General features: G+C 41.8%; 1 protein-coding gene across 1 annotated transcript in view; it reads right to left on the reverse strand.

The window, feature by feature from the left end:
- LOC139752714 (huntingtin-interacting protein 1-like) overlaps positions 1–24,512 on the reverse strand; it is a 65,051-nt gene that overhangs the window by 37,050 nt on the left and 3,489 nt on the right. Inside the window, 3 exon segments of the mRNA XM_071668540.1 lie at positions 2,090–2,262; positions 4,639–4,772; positions 11,924–12,064. Coding sequence (XP_071524641.1) covers positions 2,090–2,262; positions 4,639–4,772; positions 11,924–12,064 — 448 coding nt within the window.

Raw genomic sequence — 24,512 nt, forward strand, 5'->3', positions numbered from 1 at the left:
GAGGTGGAGGGAACGAGGAGAGGTGGGAGACCAAATTAGAGGTGGAAAGATGGAGTGAAAAAGATTTTGTGTGATCGGGGCCTGAACATGCAGGAGGGTGAAAGGAGGGCAAGGAATAGAGTGAATTGGATCGATGTGGTATACCGGGGTTGACGTGCTGTCAGTGGATTGAATCAGGGCATGTGAAGCGTCTAGGGTAAACCATGGAAAGCTGTGTAGGTATGTATATTTGCGTGTGTGGACGTATGTATATACATGTGTATGGGGGTGGGTTGGGCCAGTTCTTTCGTCTGTTTCCTTGCGCTACCTCGCAAACGTGGGAGACAGCGACAAAGCAAAAAAAAAAAAATATATATATATATATATATATATATATATATATATATATATATATATATATATATATATCCCTGAGGATAGGGGATTAAGAATACTTCCCACGTATTCCCTGCGTGTCGTAGAAGGCGACTAAAAGGGGAGGGAGCGGGGGGCTGGAAATCCTCCCCTCTCGTTTTTTTTTTTAATTTTCCAAAAGAAGGAACAGAGGGAGCCAGGTGAGGATATTCCAAAAAAGGCCCAGTCCTCTGTTCTTAACGCTACCTCGCTAATGTGGGAAATGGTGAATAGTTTGAAAAAAAAAAAAAAAAAAAAAAAAACCCTATGTCTTTAATAATTCATTCTCTGTAAAAGGTTGGGTAGGCACTTCAAATCATAAAATGTACCTACAGGATCATAAATGAATTTTCAGCAAGGTTTCAAAGATTTGGACACATCGTGTCTAATGTATATTGGCTTCAATATTCTGGAGAATGTAATACTGATACAATCTGTATGCAAATGTTAATTGCCTCTCCTTTCTTTGCAAGTAGTATCAGGAACCAACAAACAACCACCTCATTTCATACATCCATTCTCACTCAGAACAAACAAAAACCTCATCTGCATACATCCATTTCTATCAGGAACAAACAACAACCCCATTTGCACATATCCATTCCTATCATTCACAAACAACAACCTCATATGCACACATCCAATCTAGCTGTTATGGATACTGTACTAAAACTAGAGCCTAAAATCCACATCCAAGCCTCATACATACACTACTCCATGGTTTTATCTTCAAAGCTTCATATGCCCTGGCTCATCCCACAGTTATCCCAAATGAATCACATCACACTGATCCATTTATTTCTATCTAATAAGCATGCCTCTTGTTCTTCTAAGTGTCGAGGCCCTAATATCCCAAGGCCTTCTTCTCTTTCACAAATATTCATCTTTGACATAACATGCATGTATCTCTTCCCAATTCTGAAATTTTTTTTGAAGTTTCTCACTCAAATCTGCCACCAGCTCTATGTCATGAGCAAACAATAACTGACCTCCTAAGTACCCCAACTCCTCCTCTAAACCATCACTCCATTTCCCTTTCCGTCCCATCCATAAACATATTGAGCAGCCATCGAGACCAAACACCCCAGCCACAGATCCATCTTCACCAGGAACCACCCATTCTCCTTTCTATTTATTCACACAAACACCTTACTCTTTTGACAAAAACTCCTCACCACTTCTAATAGCTTTCCTCCCACCTCTTACATTCATGATACTTTCCTCGAATTCATAAATGCTGCATACATATCCATCTGTTTCTCTAACTACTTCTTACATACATTATTCAAAGCAAAAGCCTGATCCACATGAAGAATGTGTGACCATCTAATGTGACTGAATGGTTGAGATTTGGTTTGACATAAGGTACACATTCGGTTTGACAGTCTTAAATAGTGTCTAATATAAATCAGGAGAGAATTTGGTAATGTGTTCTTGAGCTAAGCTGTTTTATGTATATTCTTTACTTAAAACTTAAATTTGTATTTCAAGTACTTAATTCAAGATGCCTCAACTCATGACAATTCCTAGGAACACAAGCCTATCACAAACTGGAGATCTGAAGTACTTTCATCATTCTAGCTTCATATTCAAACAAGAATAATGAAATAACTACAGAAAATATATGTCAAAAACCTGTTTCCCCTAACTTCTTATGAAAGAATAACCCTAAAAGAATTAACACATGATTACTTGCCCATTGTGAGAATCAGTAAGATCAGGGTGTGGAGGTATTGGTGGTGGTTCAGGCTCTGAAGTATCAATAAGGAGTGTGTCTGATGTGTCGGCTGATTCAGGCTGCTCTTCCACTACTACCACAGGGGTTTCATGACTCCGTAATTCTGCCTCAACCAAGAAGTTTGGAGCATCCTGTGTGACAAATGCATTCATCAACAAAGAACTTTTTATCATATCAGCTTCTGCCTAATGCATCTCTTTATAGCCAACTGATTCTCCCACCTTAATGAAAGGTATCAGAAACAAAAGAACAACAACCTCATTTGCACAGATCTAATCCCTAAATAACATGTGTAACATAACATGCATAACATACCAAAATCAGGGGATACTGTCCAAAACCAAGCCCTAAAGACTATTCCACACTTTATCTTGTCCACTTCATATGACCTACTGACAGTATGTAGCCCCAAAACTCCCCATCCCATATAACACATTGTTCCAATTCATTCTACCTAAAGCTTGCCTACTGCACGTACAAGCCTAAAACTTAATTTCATTTAGAGTAAAACAGCCAGGTTTCTCTCATAAAACACAGCACCCACCTCTTCCTTTTCCTCATCCTGGCTACAACCATGATTTAGACACCTCCTCCTGAACCTTCAGGGACAAATCCCCATTTAGCTCCTTCCATTACCATTTTTGCAAAATGAAAATACAAGAGGTGAGGGTTTCCAAGCCCCTGCTCCCAACCATCAATCATCCATATGATACACAGGAGGTACATGGGTAGTTTGCTTACTCCCTAAACCTCAGTGATATAGGTGATTAGTAATTAAGAGTATAGTTAAGCGAGTTTTATTTTGTCAAGCGTTACATGACAGATGAAAGTGTTTGTGAACTAAAGTCTAGCAAGCCACATGTATGTAAGCCAGAAAGTTGAGACGATAACTTTGGCTACAAAGGGAAAACCATTACTGCCAATGAAGTGCTGGATCATGGTGCACCATCACTTCTCTTAATGCCTAGGTGGTGGTATCTCTACCATCTATTTTCAACATAAATAAATCATAAATGTGAATTTCCAATCATTCATCATTCCTGAGTTACAGCACCTTTAAAAATCCAAACCGATAGGTAAACACTGCAACTACAATGTCTCAAAATCAAATCAGTTCATTTTCTTCAAAGGCAGCATTTATGGTGTAAGTATAAAGATTCTGGCGTGTACTGCTCTGAATACTGCGATAAGATCATCAATAAACACAATATACACAAGGATAATGGCATAATATCCTGCATACACAACTGCTGTGGCAGGACAAAAAACCATTGTATCTTCCTTCTGAAGGTTTTTTTTCATGATCTCATCCCTCTGAGGAGATATCTCATTGTGCAGAACAACAGTGTTTTTAACTAAGCATGATATGGTGAGTACTACATAGTCTTCCCTAACTACAAAACCTTGTCACAGATACTAATACACAGGCAGGTAGGTACCCTCCTACTACTGCTTAACATCTTTTTTATTTCTCTCTCTGATTTACAAACTCTTACCTCTTTCTCCATAGCACCATATCCATAAGCAGACCCCACAGACCTTTCTTTCGTTTACCCCAGCTGCTTCATATTCCATAGTTCAATCCACTGACAGCACATCAAGCCATGTACACCATATCTCTCCAACTCACTCTACCTGGTGCACACCTTTTACCCTCCAGTATGTTCAAGCCCTGAGCATTCAAGATCCATTTCAATGCTTCTATCTCCAATTAGGTCTCCCCCTTATCCTTGTTCCTCCACTTCTGACACATATGTCCTCTTTGTCAACCACTCCTCATTAGTTCTCTACATAAGGCCAAATCATTTCAGCACACACTCTTCAGCTCTCTTAACCACATCTCCCCCCTTTCCCTCTCATTTCTGACTAGATCAACCCTCCTTATACCATATAATGTCATCAAACATTTAATTTCCCACACATTCACCATTTTCCATGCATTCTAATCTACAGCCCATGCCTTGCATCCTTACAATGTCACTGAAACTATCATACCTTTGAACATACTCATTCTACCTTACCAGGTAGTGACCTCTCGACTCATTCCTTAATGCTCCCAAAAGATTTGCTCCTCATCCATTATGTGACTTAACTCAGTCTCCATGGTTCCATTCCCTGCCATATCTAGGTAACTTAAACACTTCACTTCTCCCAGGTTTACTCCATTCAAAGTCACTTCTCAACTAACCTGTCTCTTTACATTGCTAAACATACTAACCTTGCTTTTATTCATATTCACTTTCAACTTTTTCCTTTCACACTCTCTCCCAAACTCAGACATCAATTTCTGCAATTTCCCTCATGAATCTGCCACCAGCACTGTGTCACTAGCAAACAACTGACTTGCCTCTCAAGCCCCCCTCATCCCTAACACACTGTAAGGTCAAATACATTTTCTTATACAACTTAAAAATATCATATCTCAGGGTGAAAAGGGAAAACTATGATAGATAATAGGGGGTAATAAGCAACAAAGAGCAAAACCTTTATTACTTAAAAAAAATTACCTCTGGCAACACCGGCACCTGAATGAGCCCCTTGAAATACTGAAGATTTCTAGTATTGTTGTAGAACTGCTGTAGCTGCTTGAACTGTTTGTAGAACCTCGAACGATGACCACTCAGCATGTCCGTGGGAAGAGCTGGATTGCAAACTTTTTAGGGTTATTTCTTGACTTACCAAATTCAATAATATTCATAATTTATGGTATGACTCAAATAATCAAAATTTCTTTCAAGACAAATGAATTTTACCATAAATGTTCCATGCAGCAGAAATATTTACCACAATACAAAGTGAGATTTTAAAAGAAATTTCTCTTTGATAATACAATAAAGCATAACTGAACAATTTCTAACGCCCATAAAATCTACAGATCATGACACTGAATACTAGAGCTTCTGTAATTTTGAAGTACAGTAGACTCCTATAATTCATAATAATGAAGGAAAAACCCCTTCCTAAAAAGTAGCAAACCATGATTAATTCAAACATCTTTCTTTCTTGAAAAATTTGCATATTCAGCAGTTCTCTTGATAATTTATTCTGTTCTTGTTTGTACTTTAATTCGAAACAACAGAGGATACTTCATTGGGAACTGGTTAACTTAACTCATTCTAACAAGGCCATCAAACTCAATATCAAATACTAATGATACATGAATCCATTACACTATAACTTTCTGTTTTTCTGTATTAATTTTTCCTAATCCCTAAAAAACCATTGGTAAAGTATACTAAATGTTTCTCTCTGAGCCTGATAAGAAACATCCAAAATTTTTTTTCTCTGAGTACCTTTTTCTTGTAAATTTCTTAGATGTATGAAGTACAGGGGCTTTAGCATTGTCCTCATGTGAAATACTGCTGGCTATGTAACTGGGAAATGTTGTTTTAAGTCCTCAATCAGGGAAGAGTTCATAGGTGATTCACTTCAGTGCAGGTGTGAAGAAAGGACTGACCTGAGAGTAAATGGTATTAAGGCTGCCAGAAGCAGTAATGTGAGAAGAAGGGCATGATCAACTAGGAAAATTTTCCTTCATTTAAGACTTGGTCCAAATTGATGATCATTCTAAAATCATCCCAAAACACCCATGACACAGGACTTTCAAAATTGGATGGTGTCGAATTAGAGGGAGTCTCCTGTACTTAGATTTCTACAAGATTCTAGATATAAAAATGATCATAATACACACATAAATCACTAATACAATTGGCCTTGGTACAGTGCATACTTTACAGCAAAGCAATAAGAACAAACACTGTGATACTTCAACTGACATACAAGGACAAAAGCTGTTGATGTCATCAACTTCATATTTGCAGTGATCTGTACATAAAAAGAAATTCCAAAAGACAAGAGCAGAGCATATTTTTACACATAAGCCAATGCACAGTGCTTGAACAAAAAGAGCAGGGCAAACACATTTTCATCTACCAAGATGAAAGGAAATATTTTAGATGAGTGCATATCAAATTAGAAAAAAAATAACTAACCCTGCACACCATTTTCCCCATGTAAGCTAATAAAATAGGTGTTTTAAAAGACTTACATTGAAATGTAGGCTTAAATTTGCTGGGAACTGAAAAGATAGTTTTGTAAACACCATTATCATCCATTAAACTCTAAAGTAGTATTTTCATTAAACAAGCTATCAAACAAAACAGTAGCAAGAGATAAGTGAAGAAAAACTTCAAATGAAACAGAATTACATTACAAGATATCATGCTCAGCTCATGCTATCAGGTATTCAGGTATACCACATAAAACGTATTCACACAAGTGATTCTGAAATGCACAAGCAACAAAAAATAATGACGAGGTGGGTATCCTGAACCCTGGTCACTAAAGACATCTCATTCTGATATCTTAAGTTAATGCTACAATAGTAATACACATGCATAACACTAAAAAAGCAGCCAGTAGTGGCCATGTATCTAGCTAACTGAGAATACTGTGAAATCTAAACAACCTGCCAAAATTCTTTAAAACCAAACTGTGAATACATAGGCTTTTCAAAAGACCTTCAAAGTTTACGAATGATTATGGCAACAGTCTAACTATATGAGATAATATGAAATGGGATCTGATGAACCCACATGAATAAAATCATACATTTTCTTGTCCTTTCTAGCTGGAAAGTCAGTCTATATTTTCATGAGTTAAAAACACAATAATGAAAATAATGATGGCCAGACTGTCATGACAATAACTCAGTTAGCTAATCTAGAAGTTATCAAAGTGAAGTACCCAAGTTAAGGTTAATCACACAAAACACAACAATCAACTATCGATCTATCTATACTTCTGACACCTGTTCCCTTTAGGAAGTCCTGTGAAGGGGGTGGCAATGGCAATAGTCTCTCTATAACTAATCAACTATCAAATAAACTAAAAAAAAAATCCTCATACAGTAACATACAATATTACATAAGAAAGTATGTATGGTTGTTTATGTATGCTTTAATACCTATCAATCAAACTACCTATCTATCTATCTATCTCGGAGAGCAAAAATGGGTGTTTGAACGAACGGTAGTTCTAAAAATATCATGTGGTTGTGAGGCATGGTCTATAGATAGGGTAGTATGGAGGAGGGTGGATGTGTTGGAAATGAAATGTTTGAGGAAGATATGTGGTGTGAGGTGGTTTGACTGAGTAATGAAAGGGTAAGAGAGATATTCATTTATTTTATTTTGCTTTGTCGCTGTCTCCCGCGTTTGCGAGGTAGCGCAAGGAAACAGACGAAAGAAATGGCCCAACCCACCCCCATACACAATGTAAGAGAGATGTGTGGTAATAAAAAGAGTGTGGCTGAGAGAGCAGAAGCGGGTGTGTTGAAATGGTTTGGACATTTGGAAAGAATGAGTCGAGGAAAGATTGACAAAAAGGATATATAAGTCAGTGGTGGAGGGAACAAGGAGAGGTGGGAGACCAAACTGGAGGTGGTAGGATGGAGTGAAAAAGATTTTGAGCAACTAGGGGCTAAACATACAGGAGGGTGAGAGGCGTGCAAGGAATAGAGTGAACTGGAATGATGTGGTATACCAGGGTCGACATGCTGTCAATGGACTGAACCAGGAAATGTGAAGCATCTGGGGTAAACCGTGGAAAGGTCCGTGGGGCCTGGACATGGGCAGGGAACTGTGGTTTCCGTGCATTTTAGATGACAGCTAGAGACTGAGTGTGAATGAATATGGCCTTTTTTTGTCCTTTCCTGGTACTCCCTCACTGAAGGGGGGGAATGCTATTTCCTGTGTGGCAGGGTAGCGACAGGAATGGATGAAGGCAAGCAAGTATGAATATGTGCATGTGTATATATGTATACGACTGTGTATGTATATGTATGTATATGTTGTTATGTATATGTATGTATATGTGCGTGTATGGGTGTTTATGTATATATGTGTGTATATGAGTGGATGGGCCATTCTTCATCTGTTTCCTGGCGCTACCTCGCTGATGCGGGAAACAGCAATTCAGTATGAATGAATGTAAATAATTATATATACTTTATTATACTTTGTCGCTGTCTCCCGCGTTTGCGAGGTAGCGCAAGGAAACAGACGAAAGAAATGGCCCAACCCCCCCCCCATACACATGTATATACATACGTCCACACACGCAAATATACATACCTACACAGCTTTCCATGGTTTACCCCAGACGCTTCACATGCCTTGATTCAATCCACTGACAGCACATCAACCCCGGTATACCACATCGCTCCAATAAATAAATTAATACATATATACACACACATTACCCACCTGGGTATCAAGATGGTAAATGACACCAGCACAGAGAGCCAGCTTTTCAGTGGCTGTCAAGTTGCACTCCTCTGACCTAAGTAGCTGTCCTATCTCTCTGCCTTGTCCACATGTGGACTACTTGCATTCTGTCCATAAACATATACTTTCTCCTTGTCATACATAACATGTGACAACCCTTAACTCACACAACCATTCTTCATAACGCTAGATTTTCCTGCGATGAGCACTATGCACAAGCCCAGCCTTTCTGGCAAGATGTTAGGAGCAATTGACAGTAGTAGTAGTAGTAGGTAGTAGTAGTAGGTAGGAACATTAGGCAGAAGTAGTAGGTAGGAACATTAGGCAGGGGCATTAGACAGAAGTAGTTAGTAGAAACATTAAGTAGGAGCCTCTGCAAACACTGCACTAGAGCTTCCCTTTGCCAGTGGCTTATTATGGGTAAGGCACTAAAGATTAAGAAGCGTCACTGGAGTTCACTAGTTATGGAGACTCTCTTGCCTTGGCCACCCTCTTAAGGGAGTTCCAGTTGGGAACAGGCATTAGGTAAACCATGGAAAGTTGTGTGGGGCCTGGATGTGGAAAGGGAGCTGTGGTTTCGGGCATTATTGCATGACAACTAGAGACTGAGTGTGAACGAATGGGGCCTTTGTTGTCTTTTCCTAGCGCTACCTCGCACACATGAGGGGGGAGGGGGATAGCATTCCATGTGTGGCGAGGTGGCGATGGGAATGAATAAAGGCAGACAGTGTGAATTGTGTGCATGGGTATATATGTTTGTGTCTGTGTGTGTATATATATGTGTACATTGAGATGTATAGGTATGTATATTTGCGTGTGTGGACGTGTATGTATATACATGTGTATGGGGGTGGGTTGGGCCATTTCTTTCGTCTGTTTCCTTGCGCTACCTCGCAAACGTGGGAGACAGCAACAAAGCAAAATAAAATAAATATATATTTTTCATACTATTCACCATCTCCCGCGTTAGCGAGGTAGTGTTAAGAACAGAGACTGGACCTTTGAAGGAATATCCTCACCTGGCCCCCCTTCTTTTTGGAGAGAAAAAAAAAAGAGAGAGGGGAGGATTTCCAGCCCCCTGCTCCCTTCCCTTTTGGTCGCCTTTCATTATACTCTCAGTAATAAGAGTATAATGAAAGAGGTGAAAAGGATGTGCTGAAGTGATTTGAACTATGATGAGAATGAGTAAGGAGAGGTTGACAAATATGATATATGTGTCAGAAGCGGAGGAAACAAGAAGGGGGAGACCAAACTGGAGATAGAAAAGCAGACTGAAAATGATTTTGAGTGATCAGGGTCTAAGCATGCAGGGGATGAAACATGTACATGGGATGGAGAGGCTTGGAACGATGTATGTACGGAGAGGTTTGGAACGATGTGGTATACAGAGTGTTAACGTGCTGTCAATGGACCTGAACCATGGCATGTGGAGTGGCTGGAAAAACCATGGAAGGGTCTGTGGGGGCTGATTGTGGATAGAGGCAGTGATTTTGGTGCATTATTACATGACAGCCAGAGAATGGATGTAAGCAAATTTGGCCTTTCTACGTCTATTCATGGGGCTACCTTGCTAACGCAGGAAATTGCAATCTAGTATGAATAAATATATATAGCATCGCTACCCCCTGCTTCAGAGAAGTAGCGCTAGGAAAACAGACAAAAAAGGCCATATTCGTTCACAATCAGTCTCTATCTGTCATGTGTAATGCAAAGAAACCACAGCTCCCTATCCACATCCAGCCTCAGGGCTCCCTTTTATCCTTTTGAATTCCCTCCAACACAGGAAGCTGGCCACATCCACTAGTTGGTACCACAAGTCATAAAGTGTTGTGATGTGTATGCATCTATGTGGAGAAAGTGCACAGCAACCTAGTATAAAGTAAAAATTCAGGGTCTTTTTTATGGTAGTTGCACTGTGGGCAAGAAGCATCTTGGGATGAGCTGAAATGGTGTTTGCAGTGTTGTGATGATGGGTGATGTCCAGAGCATAAGCGGGAGAATGTGACTCATGTTTGTCTGCAGAGTGTGGTTTCTGATTGGTGTATGTCTGGTGGGTTGGAGTTTAAGACTGAGTTAGGAAGTCAACTGTTTAGTGCTCATTAAGTCATTTCAGTGAGTATGTAATTTTTCTGAGTTATATTTGCTGAGAGTGGAGGATTTGTGAACAGAGGTTCCTGAGGTGTGATGCAAGGCAAAGCTTTTCATTTCTACCTGGGGGTCAGAGGTAAGTTTAGGAATGGTTTGGGTGGGAGGGGTATAGTGATTTTGAACTGAAATGAGTGCTGAGAGTATGTTGAGGTGAGACTATATTGGGAAGGTCTTTGCTTTATTATGAAGATATTAAGGGTTTACCATTGCTAGGCATCCAGTGAGTGTTCTGAGTGCAATATTTCGTTTGGTTTGCAAGTTTGTTATATCTGGGGAGATGTTACTAGAATCTGCTCGCATAAGATTGCACCATGAGTAAATAGTCACTTTTGCAAGGCTGGGTCACTGGAACTACAATTCTGTCAAAGAACTTCTCACTTCGAAGGAGTCTTAAACTTCTGTGCCACTGGAAGCAGCACAGACTTGGGCTGCAGGAGCCTTAAGAAAGGTCCTGGGTAACAAAAGCACTCTTTCAAAGATACTGGTCCTGAAGCAATCAAAAATAAAACATCCCTGAGGGAGTAACCAGAATCTACTTGCATGAGGTACATATTGAGTGAAAAGTCATCTTTGGCAAGGCTGTATTGTTGGGGTACACTCCCATCAAAAAACTTCTTATTCCAAAGGAGTCCAAATTTCCCTGCTACTTGAAATAGCACAACACTGGACTGCAGAAACCTCTGGAAAGATGCCTTGTGTAACATCAAAGCTTTTTCTTAGAAAGATGGCCTGCAGTAATTATAAATAAAAAAAAATAGACATATCTCTAGAGATAAGAGAGAAAGAAACCTACCCAGTGTTAATGTTTTTCAAGCTGGTGTTTATAACTTGATGTTGATGGCCTTAATATTACTGGCAGTTGACAGAATCAAAGCCAAAATAACCAACTAACCAAGTGAAAACTTCTCAAAGATCATGAAGAGACAGTAATGTGATATACATTAAGAAATAAAAAAAATTAAAAAATTAAGAAATAAAAAAAAACTGTCTTGATGTTCAACCTGGTACAGGTTTAGTACAGGGATAATCAAAATGAGCCTGAGGAAGTATGCTGATGAAAGAAGTGATTGTAGGGAGATGCTGAGGTAATGTATTTGATCAAAGGAAGTGTGACTAAGTGATATGTGCAGCAGATGAAGTATCTAAACATATTCTTGAAAGATTTCTGTTGCACATGGTGGACGCTGTTAGTATGAAGATTAAATTGTATGCTACTATTCATGCATTTTTCTTAGAGATACTACAAAAGAGCATACCTAAAGAGTTACAGTACTTTTCTTGTACATGAGAAAAATGCTTAAATAAGAAATTTACATGACAATTTTACAACTGCATTTAATACCATAAATTTACATACCTTTGTGTAGTTGAAAAAGAATCCTCACTGTGCAGTCATAGAGGCAAGAGGAATCTTGAATACATGGAATCAAAGGAGCTAATCGACACTGACCAGAGCGAGTCATGGAGTTGGCCCGAGATGGATCTAAAGATGCAAACACTGAAAAATATTCAACAAAATATTGGTACTTCCCACTTGGTCAAGATAATCAAAATCATAACTCTTCTGCAAAAAATATGTATATGTATCTTTTTTGTTTTTTCCTGGCGCTACCTCGAGGGGTGTGTGTGTGTGCGCTATTTAATGTGTGGCGGGGTGACAATGGGAATAGATGAAGGCAGCAAGTATGAATATGCACATGTGTATATATGTATATGTCTGTGTATGTATATGTATATATATGTGCGTGTGTGGGCGTTTATGTATATACATGTGCATATGGGTGGGTTGGGCCATTCCTCGTCTGTTTTCTTGCGCTACCTTGCTAACACGGGTGATGGCGATTAAGTATAATAATAATAATATACCACTACTGCATGATGTGGCATCCTTCAACAAGAACAGGATTTGCTACTTTGAAATATTGTTCTATCCTACTTTGAAATATCGTTTTAAGTTTTAAGGTCTTTCACAAATGAACAGCTAGAAGGACTACTGGACCAGAGCATAAAATAATTTCAGATCACAAAGCAAAACCACAACAAATCTAATTATATTAAAATAAATTTCAATTTTCCAAAAGAAGGAACAGAGAATTGGGCCAGGTGAGGGTATTCCCTCAAAGGCCCAGTCCTCTGTTCTTAACGCTACCTCGCTAATGCGGGAAATGGCGAATAGTTTGAAAGAAAAAGAAAGAAAAATATCTATCAATAAATCTATCAAGTTCTCAGAGTGATTATCTAATTCTGCTTCTAGACACAGGGTGGAAGCTTTAATATTTTGGAACAATATTTCTTAACCTCTCTGTTTTATCACACAATTCTTTAAGTTTTTCATGTTCTCTATATTAACTTCTTTAATTAGCTTTCCTCTTCATCCACTCTCAACTGAAGAACAATTTCTTCATCTTTTTTTTCTTTCGTACTATTCGCCATTTCCCGCATTAGCGAGGTAGTGTTATGAACAGAGGACTGGGCCTTAGAGGGAATATCCTCACCTGGCCCCCTTCTCTGTTCCTTCTTTTGGAAAATTAAAAAAAAAATGAGAGGGGAGGATTTCCAGCCACCCGCTCCCTCCCCTTTTAGTCGCCTTCTACGACACGCAGGGAATACGTGGGAAGTATTCTTTCTCCCCTATCCTAAGGGATAAGACAATTTCTTCATATATATATATATATATATATATATATATATATATATATATATATATATATATATATATATATATATATATTTTTTTGCTTTGTCGCTGTCTCCCGCGTTTGCGAGGTAGTGCAAGGAAACAGACAAAAGAAATGGCCCAACCCACCCCCATACACATGCCTTGATTCAATCCACTGACAGCACGTCAACCCCGGTATACCACATCGCTCCAATTCACTCTATTCCTTGCCCTCCTTTCACCCTCCTGCATGTTCAAGCCCCGATCACTCAAAATCTTTTTCACTCCATCTTTCCACCTCCAATTTGGTCTCCCTCTTCTCCTCGTTCCCTCCACCTCTGACACATATATCCTCTTGGTCAATCTTTCCTCACTCATTCTCTCCATGTGCCCAAACCATTTCAAAACAACCTCTTCTGCTCTCTCAACCACGCTCTTTTTTTTTCCACACATCTCTCTTACCCTTACATTACTTACTCGATCAAACCACCTCACACCACACATTGTCCTCAAACATCTCATTTCCAGCACATCCACCCTCCTGCGCACAACTCTATCCACAGCCCACGTCTCGCAACCATACAACATTGTTGGAACCACTATTCCTTCAAACATACCCATTTTTGCTTTCCGAGATAATGTTCTCGACTTCCACACATTCTTCTAGGCTCCCTGGATTTTCGCCCCCTCCCCCACCCTATGATTCACTTCCGCTTCCATGGTTCCATCCGCTGCCAGATCCACTCCCAGATATCTAAAACACTTTACTTCCTCCAGTTTTTCTCCATTCAAACTTACCTCCCAATTGACTTGACCCTCAACCCTACTGTACCTAATAACCTTGCTCTTATTCACATTTACTCTTAACTTTCTTCTTTCACACACTTTACCAAACTCAGTCACCAGCTTCTGCAGTTTCTCACATGAATCAGCCACCAGCGCTGTATCATCAGCGAACAACAACTGACTCACTTCCCAAGCTCTCTCATCCCTAACAGACTTCATACTTGCCCCTCTTTCCAAAACTCTTGCATTTACCTGCCTAACAACCCCATCCATAAACAAATTAAACAACCATGGAGACATCACACACCCCTGCCACAAACCTACATTCACTGAGAACCAATCACTTTCCTCTCTTCCTACACGTACACATGCCTTACATCCTCGATAAAAACTTTTCACTGCTTCTAACAACTTGCCACCCACACCATATATTCTTAATACCTTCCACAGAGCATCTCTATCAACTCTATCATATGCCTTCTCCAGATCCATAAATGCTACATATAAATCCATTTGCTTTTCTAAGTATTTCTCACATACATTCTTCAAAGCAAACACCTGATCCACACATCCTCTACCACTTCTGAAACCACACTGCTCTTCCCCAATCTGATGCTCTGTACATGCCTTCACCCTCTCAATCAATACCTTCCCATATAATTTGCCAGGAATACTCAACAAACTTATACCTCTGTAATTTGAGCACTCACTCTTATCCCCTTTGCCTTTGTACAATGGCACTATGCACGCATTCCGCCAATCCTCAGGCACCTCACCATGAGTCATACATACATTAAATAACCTTACCAACCAGTCAACAATACAGTCACCCCTTTTTTAATAAATTCCACTGCAATACCATCCAAACCTGCTGCCTTGCCGGCTTTCATCTTCCGCAAAGCTTTTACTACCTCTTCTCTGTTTACCAACTCATTTTCCCTAACCCTCGCACTTTGCACACCACCTCGACCAAAACACCCTATATCTGCCACTCTATCATCAAACACATTCAACAAACCTTCAAAATACTCACTCCATCTCCTTCTCACATCACCACTACTTGTTATCACCTCCCCATTTGCGCCCTTCACTGAAGTTCCCATTTGCTCCCTTGTCTTACGCACTTTATTTTTTATTTTATTTTGCTTTGTCGCTGTCTCCCGCGTTTGCGAGGTAGCGCAAGGAAACAGACGAAAAAAATGGCCCAACCCACCCCCACACACATGTATATACACACACGTCCACACACGCAAATTTACATACCTATACATCTCAATGTACACATATATATACACACACAGACACATACATATATACCCATGCACACAATTCACACTGTCTGCCCTTATTCATTCCCATCGCCACCTCGCCACACATGGAATACCATCCCCCTCCCCCCTCATGTGTGCGGGGTAGCGCTAGGAAAAGAAAACAAAGGCCTCATTCGTTCACACTCAATCTCTAGCTGTCATGCAATAATGCCCGAAACCACAGCTCCCTTTCCACATCCAGGCCCCACACAGCTTTCCATGGTTTACCCCAGACGCTTCACATGCCCTGATTCAATCCACTGACAGCACGTCAACCCCGGTATACCACATCAATCCAATTCACTCTATTCCTTGCCCTCCTTTCACCCTCCTGCATGTTCAAGCCCCGATCACTCAAAATCTTTTTCACTCCATCTTTCCACCTCCAATTTGGTCTCCCTCTTCTCCTCGTTCCCTCCACCTCTGACACATATATCCTCTTGGTCAATCTTTCCTCACTCATTCTCTCCATGTGCCCAAACCATTTCAAAACAACCTCTTCTGCTCTCTCAACAACGCTCTTTTTTTTTCCACACATCTCTCTTACCCTTACATTACTTACTCGATCAAACCACCTCACACCACACATTGTCCTCAAACATCTCATTTCCAGCACATCCACCCTCCTGCGCACAACTCTATCCACAGCCCACGTCTCGCAACCGTACAACATTGTTGGAACTACTATTCCTTCAAACATACCCATTTTTGCTTTCCGAGATAATGTTCTCGACTTCCACACATTCTTCAAGGCTCCCTGGATTTTCGCCCCCTCCCCATGATTCACTTCCGCTTACATGGTTCCATCCGCTGCCAGATCCACTCCCAGATATCTAAAACACTTTACTTCCTCCAGTTTTTCTCCATTCAAACTTACCTCCCAATTGACTTGACCCTCAACCCTACTGTACCTAATAACCTTGCTCTTATTCACATTTACTCTTAACTTTCTTCTTTCACACACTTTACCAAACTCAGTCACCAGCTTCTGCAGTTTCTCACATGAATCAGCCACCAGCGCTGCATCATCAGCGAACAACAACTGACTCACTTCCCAAGCTCTCTCATCCATAACAGACTTCATTCTTGCCCCTCTTTCCAAAACTCTTGCATTTACCTGCCTAACAACCCCATCCATAAACAAATTAAACAACCATGGAGACATCACACACCCCTGCCACAAACCTACAATCAGTGAGAACCAATCACTTTCCTCTCTTCCTACACGTACACATGCCTTACATCCTCGATAAAAACTTTTCACTGCTTCTAACAACTTGCCACCCACACCATATATTCTTAATACCTTCCACAGAGCATCTCTATCAACTCTATCATATGCCTTCTCCAGATCCATAAATGCTACATATAAATCCATTTGCTTTTCTAAGTATTTCTCACATACATTCTTCAAAGCTAACACCTGATCCACACATCCTCTACCACTTCTGAAACCACACTGCTCTTCCCCAATCTGATGCTCTGTACATGCCTTCACCCTCTCAATCAATACCCTCCCATATAATTTACCAGGAATACTCAACAAACTTATACCTCTGTAATTTGAGCACTCACTCTTATCCCCTTTGCCTTTGTACAATGGCACTATGCACGCATTCCGTCAATCCTCAGGCACCTCACCAAGAGTCATTTTTTTTTTTTTTTTTGCTTTGTGGCTGTCTCCCGCATTTGCAAGGTAGTGCAAGGAAACAGACGAAAGAAATGGCCCAACCCACCCCCATACACATGTATATACATACGTCCACACACGCAAATATACATACCTACACAGCTTTCCATGGTTTACCCCAGACGCTTCACATGCCCTGATTCAATCCACTGACAGCACGTCAACCCCGGTATACCACATCGATCCAATTCACTCTATCCCTTGCCCTCCTTTCACCCTCCTGCATGTTCAGGCCCCGATCACTCAAAATCTTTTTCACTCCATCTTTCCACCTCCAATTTGGTCTCCCACTTCTCCTTGTTCCCTCCACCTCTGACACATATAACCTCTTGGTCAATCTTTCCTTACTCATTCTCTCCATGTGCCCAAACCATTTCAAAACACCCTCTTCTGCTTTCTCAACCACACTCTTTTTATTTCTACACATCTCTCTTACCCTTACGTTACTTACTCGATCAAACCACCTCACACCACACATTGTCCTCAAACATCTCATTTCCAGCACATCCACCCTCCTGCGCACAACTCTATCCATATATATACTTATATATATACTGAAAGCACGTCAACCCCGGTATACCACATCGATCCAATTCACTCTATTCCTTGCCCTCCTTTCACCCTCCTGCATGTTCAAGCCCCGATCACTCAAAATCTATTCCACTCCATCTTTCCACCTCCAATTTGGTCTCCCACTTCTCCTCGTTCCCTCCACCTCCGACACATATATCCTCTTGGTCAATCTTTCCTCACTCATTCTCTCCATGTGCCCAAACCATTTCAAAACACCCTCTTCTGCTCTCTCAACCACGCTCTTTTTATTTCCAAACATCTACCTTACCCTTACATTACTTACTCGACCAAACCACCTCACACCACACATTGTCCTCAAACATCTCATTTCCAGCACATCCACCCTCCTGCGCACAACTCTATCCATAGCCCACGCCTCGCAACCATACAACATTGTTGGAACCACTATTCCTTCAAACATACCCATTTTTGCTTTTCGAGATAATGTTCTCGACTTCCAAACATTCTTCAATGCTCCCAGAGTTTTCGCCCCCTCCCCACCCTATGATTCACTTCCGCTTCCATGGTTCCATCTGCTGCCAGTTCCACTCCCAGATATCTAAAACATATATATATATATATATATATATATATATATATATATATATATATATATATATATATTTTTTTTTTTTTTTTTTTTTTATACTTTGTCGCTGTCTCCCGCGTTTGCGAGGTAGCGCAATGAAACAGACGAAAGAAATGGCCCAACCCCCCCCCCCCCACATACACATGTACATACACACGTCCACACACGCAAATATACATACCTACACAGCTTTCCATGGTTTACCCCAGACGCTTCACATGCCTTGATTCAATCCACTGACAGCACGTCAACCCCTGTATACCACATGACTCCAATTCACTCTATTCCTTGCCCTCCTTTCACCCTCCTGCATGTTCAGGCCCCGATCACACAAAATCTTTTTCACTCCATCTTTCCACCTCCAATTTGGTCTCCCTCTTCTCCTCGTTCCCTCCACCTCCGACACATATATCCTCTTGGTCAATCTCTCCTCACTCATTCTCTCCATGTGCCCAAACCATTTCAAAACACCCTCTTCTGCTCTCTCAACCACGCTCTTTTTATTTCCACACATCTCTCTCACCCTTACGTTACTTACTCGATCAAACCACCTCACACCACACATTGTCCTCAAACATCTCATTTCCAGCACATCCATCCTCCTGCGCACATCTCTATCCATAGCCCACGCCTCGCAACCATACAACATTGTTGGAACCACTATTCCCTCAAACATACCCATTTTCGCTTTCCGAGATAATGTTCTCGACTTCCACACATTTTTCAAGGCTCCCAAAATTTTCGCCCCCTCCCCCACCCTATGATCCACTTCCGCTTCCATGGTTCCATCCGCTGACAGATCCACTCCCAGATATCTAAAACACTTCACTTCCTCCAGTTTTTCTCCATTCAAACTCACCTCCCAATTGACTTGACCCTCACCCCTACTGTACCTAATAACCTTGCTCTTATTCACATTTACTCTCAACTTTCTTCTTCCACACACTTTACCAAACTCAGTCACCAGCTTCTGCAGTTTCTCACATGAATCAGCCACCAGCGCTGTATCATCAGCGAACAACAACTGACTCACTTCCCAAGCTCTCTCATCCCCAACAGACTTCATACTTGCCCCTCTTTCCAGGACTCTTGCATTTACCTCCCTTACAACCCCATCCATAAACATCCATATATATATATATATATATATATATATATATATATATATATATATATATATATATATATATATATATATATATATCATCCCTGGGGATAGGGGAGAAAGAATACTTCCCACGTATTCCCTGCGTGTCGTAGAAGGCGACTAAAAGGGAAGGGAGCATTAGCGAGGTAGCGTTGAGAACAGAGGACTGGGCCCTTGAGGGAATATCCTCACCTGGGCCCCTTCTCTGTTCCCTCTTTTGGAAAATTAAAAAAAAAAGTGAGAGGGGAGGATTTCCAGCCCCCCGCTCCCTCCCCTTTTAGTCGCCTTCTACGACATGCAGGGAATACGTGGGAAGTATTCTTTCTCCCCTATCCCCAGGGATATATATATATATATATATATATATATATATATATATATATATATATATATATATATATATATATATATTTCTTTTTCTTTCAAACTATTCGCCATTTCCCGCATTAGCGAGGTAGCATTAAGAACAGAGGCCTGGGCCTTTGAGGGAATACCCTCACCTGGCCCAATTCTCTGTTCCTTCTTTTGGAAAATTAATTTTTCCTTACTTTGCCGCCGTCTCCCGCGCTTGCGAGGCAGCGCAAGGAAACAGACGAAAGAAACGGCCCAACCCACCCCCATACACATGCACATACACACGTCCACACACGCAAATACACACACCCACACAGCCCCCCACGGCCCACCCCAGACGCCTCACACGCCCCGACCCAACCCACTGACAGCACGCCAACCCCGGCACACCACACCGCTCCAACCCACTCCACTCCCCGCCCCCCCCACCCCCCCGCACGCCCAGGCCCCGATCACACAAAACCCCCCTCACTCCATCTTTCCACCCCCAACCCGGTCTCCCCCCCCTCCTCGATCCCTCCACCTCCGACACACACATCCTCTTGGTCAATCTCCCCCCACTCATCCTCTCCACGCGCCCAAACCACTTCAAAACACCCTCCTCCGCTCTCTCAACCACGCTCCCCCCATTTCCACACATCTCCCCCACCCCCACGCCACTCACTCGATCAAACCACCCCACACCACACACCGTCCTCAAACATCTCACCTCCAGCACATCCACCCTCCCGCGCACAACTCCATCCACAGCCCACGCCTCTCAACCATACAACATTGCTGGAACCACCATTCCTTCAAACACACCCACCCCTGCTTTCCGAGACAACGTTCTCGACTTCCACACACTCCCCAAGGCCCCCAGAACCTTCGCCCCCTCCCCCACCCCACGATCCACCTCCGCTTCCACGGCCCCATCCGCCGCCAGATCCACTCCAAGACATCCAAAACACTTCACTTCCTCCAGCCCCTCTCCACCCAAACTCACCTCCCAACTGACCCGACCCCCAACCCCACTGCACCCAACAACCTTGCTCCTATTCACACCCACTCCCAACTCTCTTCTTCCACACACCCCACCAAACTCGGTCACCAGCCTCTGCAGCCTCTCACACGAATCAGCCACCAGCGCCGCATCATCAGCGAACAACAACTGACTCACCCCCCAAGCTCTCTCATCCCCAACAGACTCAACACTCGCCCCCCTTTCCAAAACTCCCGCATCCACCTCCCCAACAACCCCATCCACAAACAAACCAAACAACCATGGAGACATCACACACCCCCGCCGCAAACCCACATTCACTGAGAACCAATCACTTTCCTCTCTTCCTACACACACACATGCCTCACATCCTCGACAAAAACTTTTCACTGCTTCCAACAACTTTCCACCCACACCACATATTCTTAATACCTTCCACAGAGCATCTCTATCAACTCTATCATATGCCTTCTCCAGATCCATAAATGCTACATACAAATCCATTTGCTTTTCTAAGCATTTCTCACATACATTCTTCAAAGCAAACACCTGATCCACACATCCTCTACCACTTCTGAAACCACACTGCTCTTCCCCAATCTGATGCTCTGTACATGCCTTCACCCTCTCAACCAACACCCTCCCATATAATTTTTTTTTTTTATACTTTGTCGCTGTCTCCCGCGTTTGCGAGGTATATATATATATATATATATATATATGTTGGGGATGAGAGAGCTTGGGAAGTGAGTCAGTTGTTGTTCGCTGATGATACTGCGCTGGTGGCTGATTCATGTGAGAAACTGCAGAAGCTGGTGACTGAGTTTGGTAAAGTGTGTGAAAGAAGAAAGTTAAGAGTAAATGTGAATAAGAGCAAGGTTATTAGGTACAGTAGGGTTGAGGGTCAAGTCAATTGGGAGGTGAGTTTGAATGGAGAAAAACTGGAGGAAGTAAAGTGTTTTAGATATCTGGGAGTGGATCTGGCAGCGGATGGAACCATGGAAGCGGAAGTGGATCATAGGATGGGGGAGGGGGCGAAAATTCTGGGAGCCTTGAAGAATGTGTGGAAGTCGAGAACATTATCTCGGAAAGCAAAAATGGGTATGTTTGAAGGAATAGTGGTTCCAACAATGTTGTATGGTTGCGAGGCGTGGGCTATGGATAGAGTGGTGCGCAAGAGGATGGATGTGCTGGAAATGAGATGTTTGAGGACAATGTGTGGTGTGAGGTGGTTTGATCGAGTAAGTAACGTAAGGGTAAGAGAGATGTGGAAATAAAAAGAGCGTGGTTGAGAGAGCAGAAGAGGGTGTTTTGAAATGGTTTGGGCACATGGAGAGAATGAGTGAGGAAAGATTGACCAAGAGGATATATGTGTCGGAGGTGGAGGGAACGAGGAGAAGTGGGAGACCAAATTGGAGGTGGAAAGATGGAGTGAAAAAGATTTTGTGTGATCGGGGCCTGAACATGCAGGAGGGTGAAAGGAGGGCAAGGAATAGAGTGAATTGGAGCGATGTGGTATACCGGGGTTGACGTGCTGTCAGTGGACTGAATCAGGGCATGTGAAGCGTCTGGGGTAAACCATGGAAAGCTGTGTAGGTATGTATATTTGCGTGTGTGGACGTATGTATATACATGTGTATGGGGGTGGGTTGGGCCATTTCTTTCGTCTGTTTCCTTGCGCTACCTCGCAAACGCGGGAGACAGCGGGGAAAAAAAAAAAAAAATATGTTTATTAAAAAAAGGGATGACTGTATTGCTGATTGATCAGTAAGGATGCTCAATGTATGTATGAACCATGGTGAAGTCCCTGAGGACTGCCAGAATGCATGCATACAGCTATTGTACAAGGGTAAAGGAGATAAAGGTGAGTGTTCAAACTACAGAGGTACAAGTTAGTCGAGTATTCCCGGGAAATGATATGGGAAGATATTGATTGAGAGGGTAAAGGCATGTACAGAGCATCAGACTGAGGAAGAGCAGTGTGGTTTCAGAAGTGGTAGAGGATGTATGGATCAGATGTTTGCTTTGAAGAATGTATGTGAGAAATACTTAGAAAAACAGATGGATTTGTATGTAGCATTTATGGATCTGGAGGGGGCTTATGATAGATTTGATAGAAACGCTTTGTAGAAGGTTTTAAGAGTACATGGTGTGGGAGTAAGTTGCTACAAGCAGTGAAAAGTTTTTATCAAGGATGTAAGGCATGTGTACGAGTAGGAAGACAGGAGGGTGATTGGTTCCCAGTGAATGTCAGTTTGTGGCAGGGGTGTGTGATGTCCTCATAGTTGTTTAATTTGTTCATGGATGTGGTGGTAAGGGGGGTGGAGTAAATGCAAGAGTTTTGGAAGGGGGGGGCGAGCATGCAGTCTGCTGGGAATGAGGGGCCTGGGAAGTGAGTCAATGTTGTTTGCTTATGATACAGCTCTAGTGCCTGATTTGAGTGAGAAACTGCAGCAGTTGGTGACTGAGTTTGGAAAAGTGTGTGAAAGAAGTAAGTTGAGAGTAAATGTGAATAAGAGCAAGGTTATTAGGTTCAGTAGGGTGGAGGGACAAGTTAATTGGGATGTAAGTTTGAATGGAGAAAAATTGGAGGAAGTGAAGTGTTTTAGATATCTGGGAGTGGATTTAACAACAGATGGAACAATGGAAACAGAAGTGAGTCACAGGGTGGGGAGAGGGGGCGAAGGTTCGGGGAGCGATGAAGAATGTATGGAAGGAGAGAACGTTACCTCGGAGGAAAAATGGGTATGATTGAAGGAATAGTAGTTCCAACAATGTCTTATGGTTGTGAGGCATGGGCTATTGATAAGGTTGTACAGAGGAGGGTGGATGTGTTGGAAATGAAATGTTTGAGGACAATATGTGGTGTGAGGTGGTTTGATCAAGTAAGTAATGAAAGGGGAAGAGAGATATGTGGTAATAAAAGAGTGTGGTCGAGAGAGCAGAAGAGGGTGTGTTGAAATGGTTTGAAAATATGGAGAGAATGAGTGAGGAAAGATTGACAAAGAGATATGTGTGAGAAGTGTAGGAAACAAGGAGAAGCAGGAGACCAAATTGGAGGTGGAAAGATGGAGTGAAAAAGATTTTGAGAGATTGGGGCTTGAACATACAGGAGGGTGAGAGGCATGCAAGGAATAGAGTGAATTCGAACAATGTGGTATACCAGGGTCGACGTGCTGTCAATGGACTGAACCAGGGAATGTGAAGTGCCTGGGGTAAACCATGGAAAGGTCTGTGGGGCCTGGATGTGGATAGGGAGCTATGGTTTTGGTTCATTACAGATGACAGCTCGAGACTGTGAACAAATGTGGCCTTTTTGTCTGTTTTCCTGGCCCTACCTCGCTGGGGCAGGGGGGTAGTGATGCTGTTTCCTGTGGGGCTGGTAGTGAGAGGAATGGATGAAGGCAAGCAAGTATGAATATGTACATGTGTATATATGTATATGTCTGTGTTTGTGTATGTATATATGCATAAATATATGTATGTATATGTGCATATATGGGTGTTTATGTACACACATGTATATGAGTAAACGGGCCATTCTTTGTTTGTTTCCTAGCGCTATCTCACTGACGTGGGAAACAGCAATTATGTATGATAAATGAATAAAATGTAGGTTCCTAAGAAGTTGTCCATTAAGTGGAATTCTGGTGTGCAAACTCATTGTCTTAAAGCTAAATGCCAGCTAAGCATGTGATACCAAAATTCTAAAGTCAATTACCTGAAAAGAAATTAGGAATATGCTTTAACGAAATGTTTGTGGCACCAAAAAAGGCAAGTGTGGCAAATGTTAGACTGAATATAATGACTATACCCTTGTAAAAGGATGCTGTACAAATTACATGTGAGGTGAAAG

Source organism: Panulirus ornatus, chromosome 13 (genome assembly GCF_036320965.1).
Source record: "Panulirus ornatus isolate Po-2019 chromosome 13, ASM3632096v1, whole genome shotgun sequence".
Classification (NCBI taxonomy): Eukaryota; Metazoa; Arthropoda; class Malacostraca; order Decapoda; family Palinuridae; genus Panulirus; species Panulirus ornatus.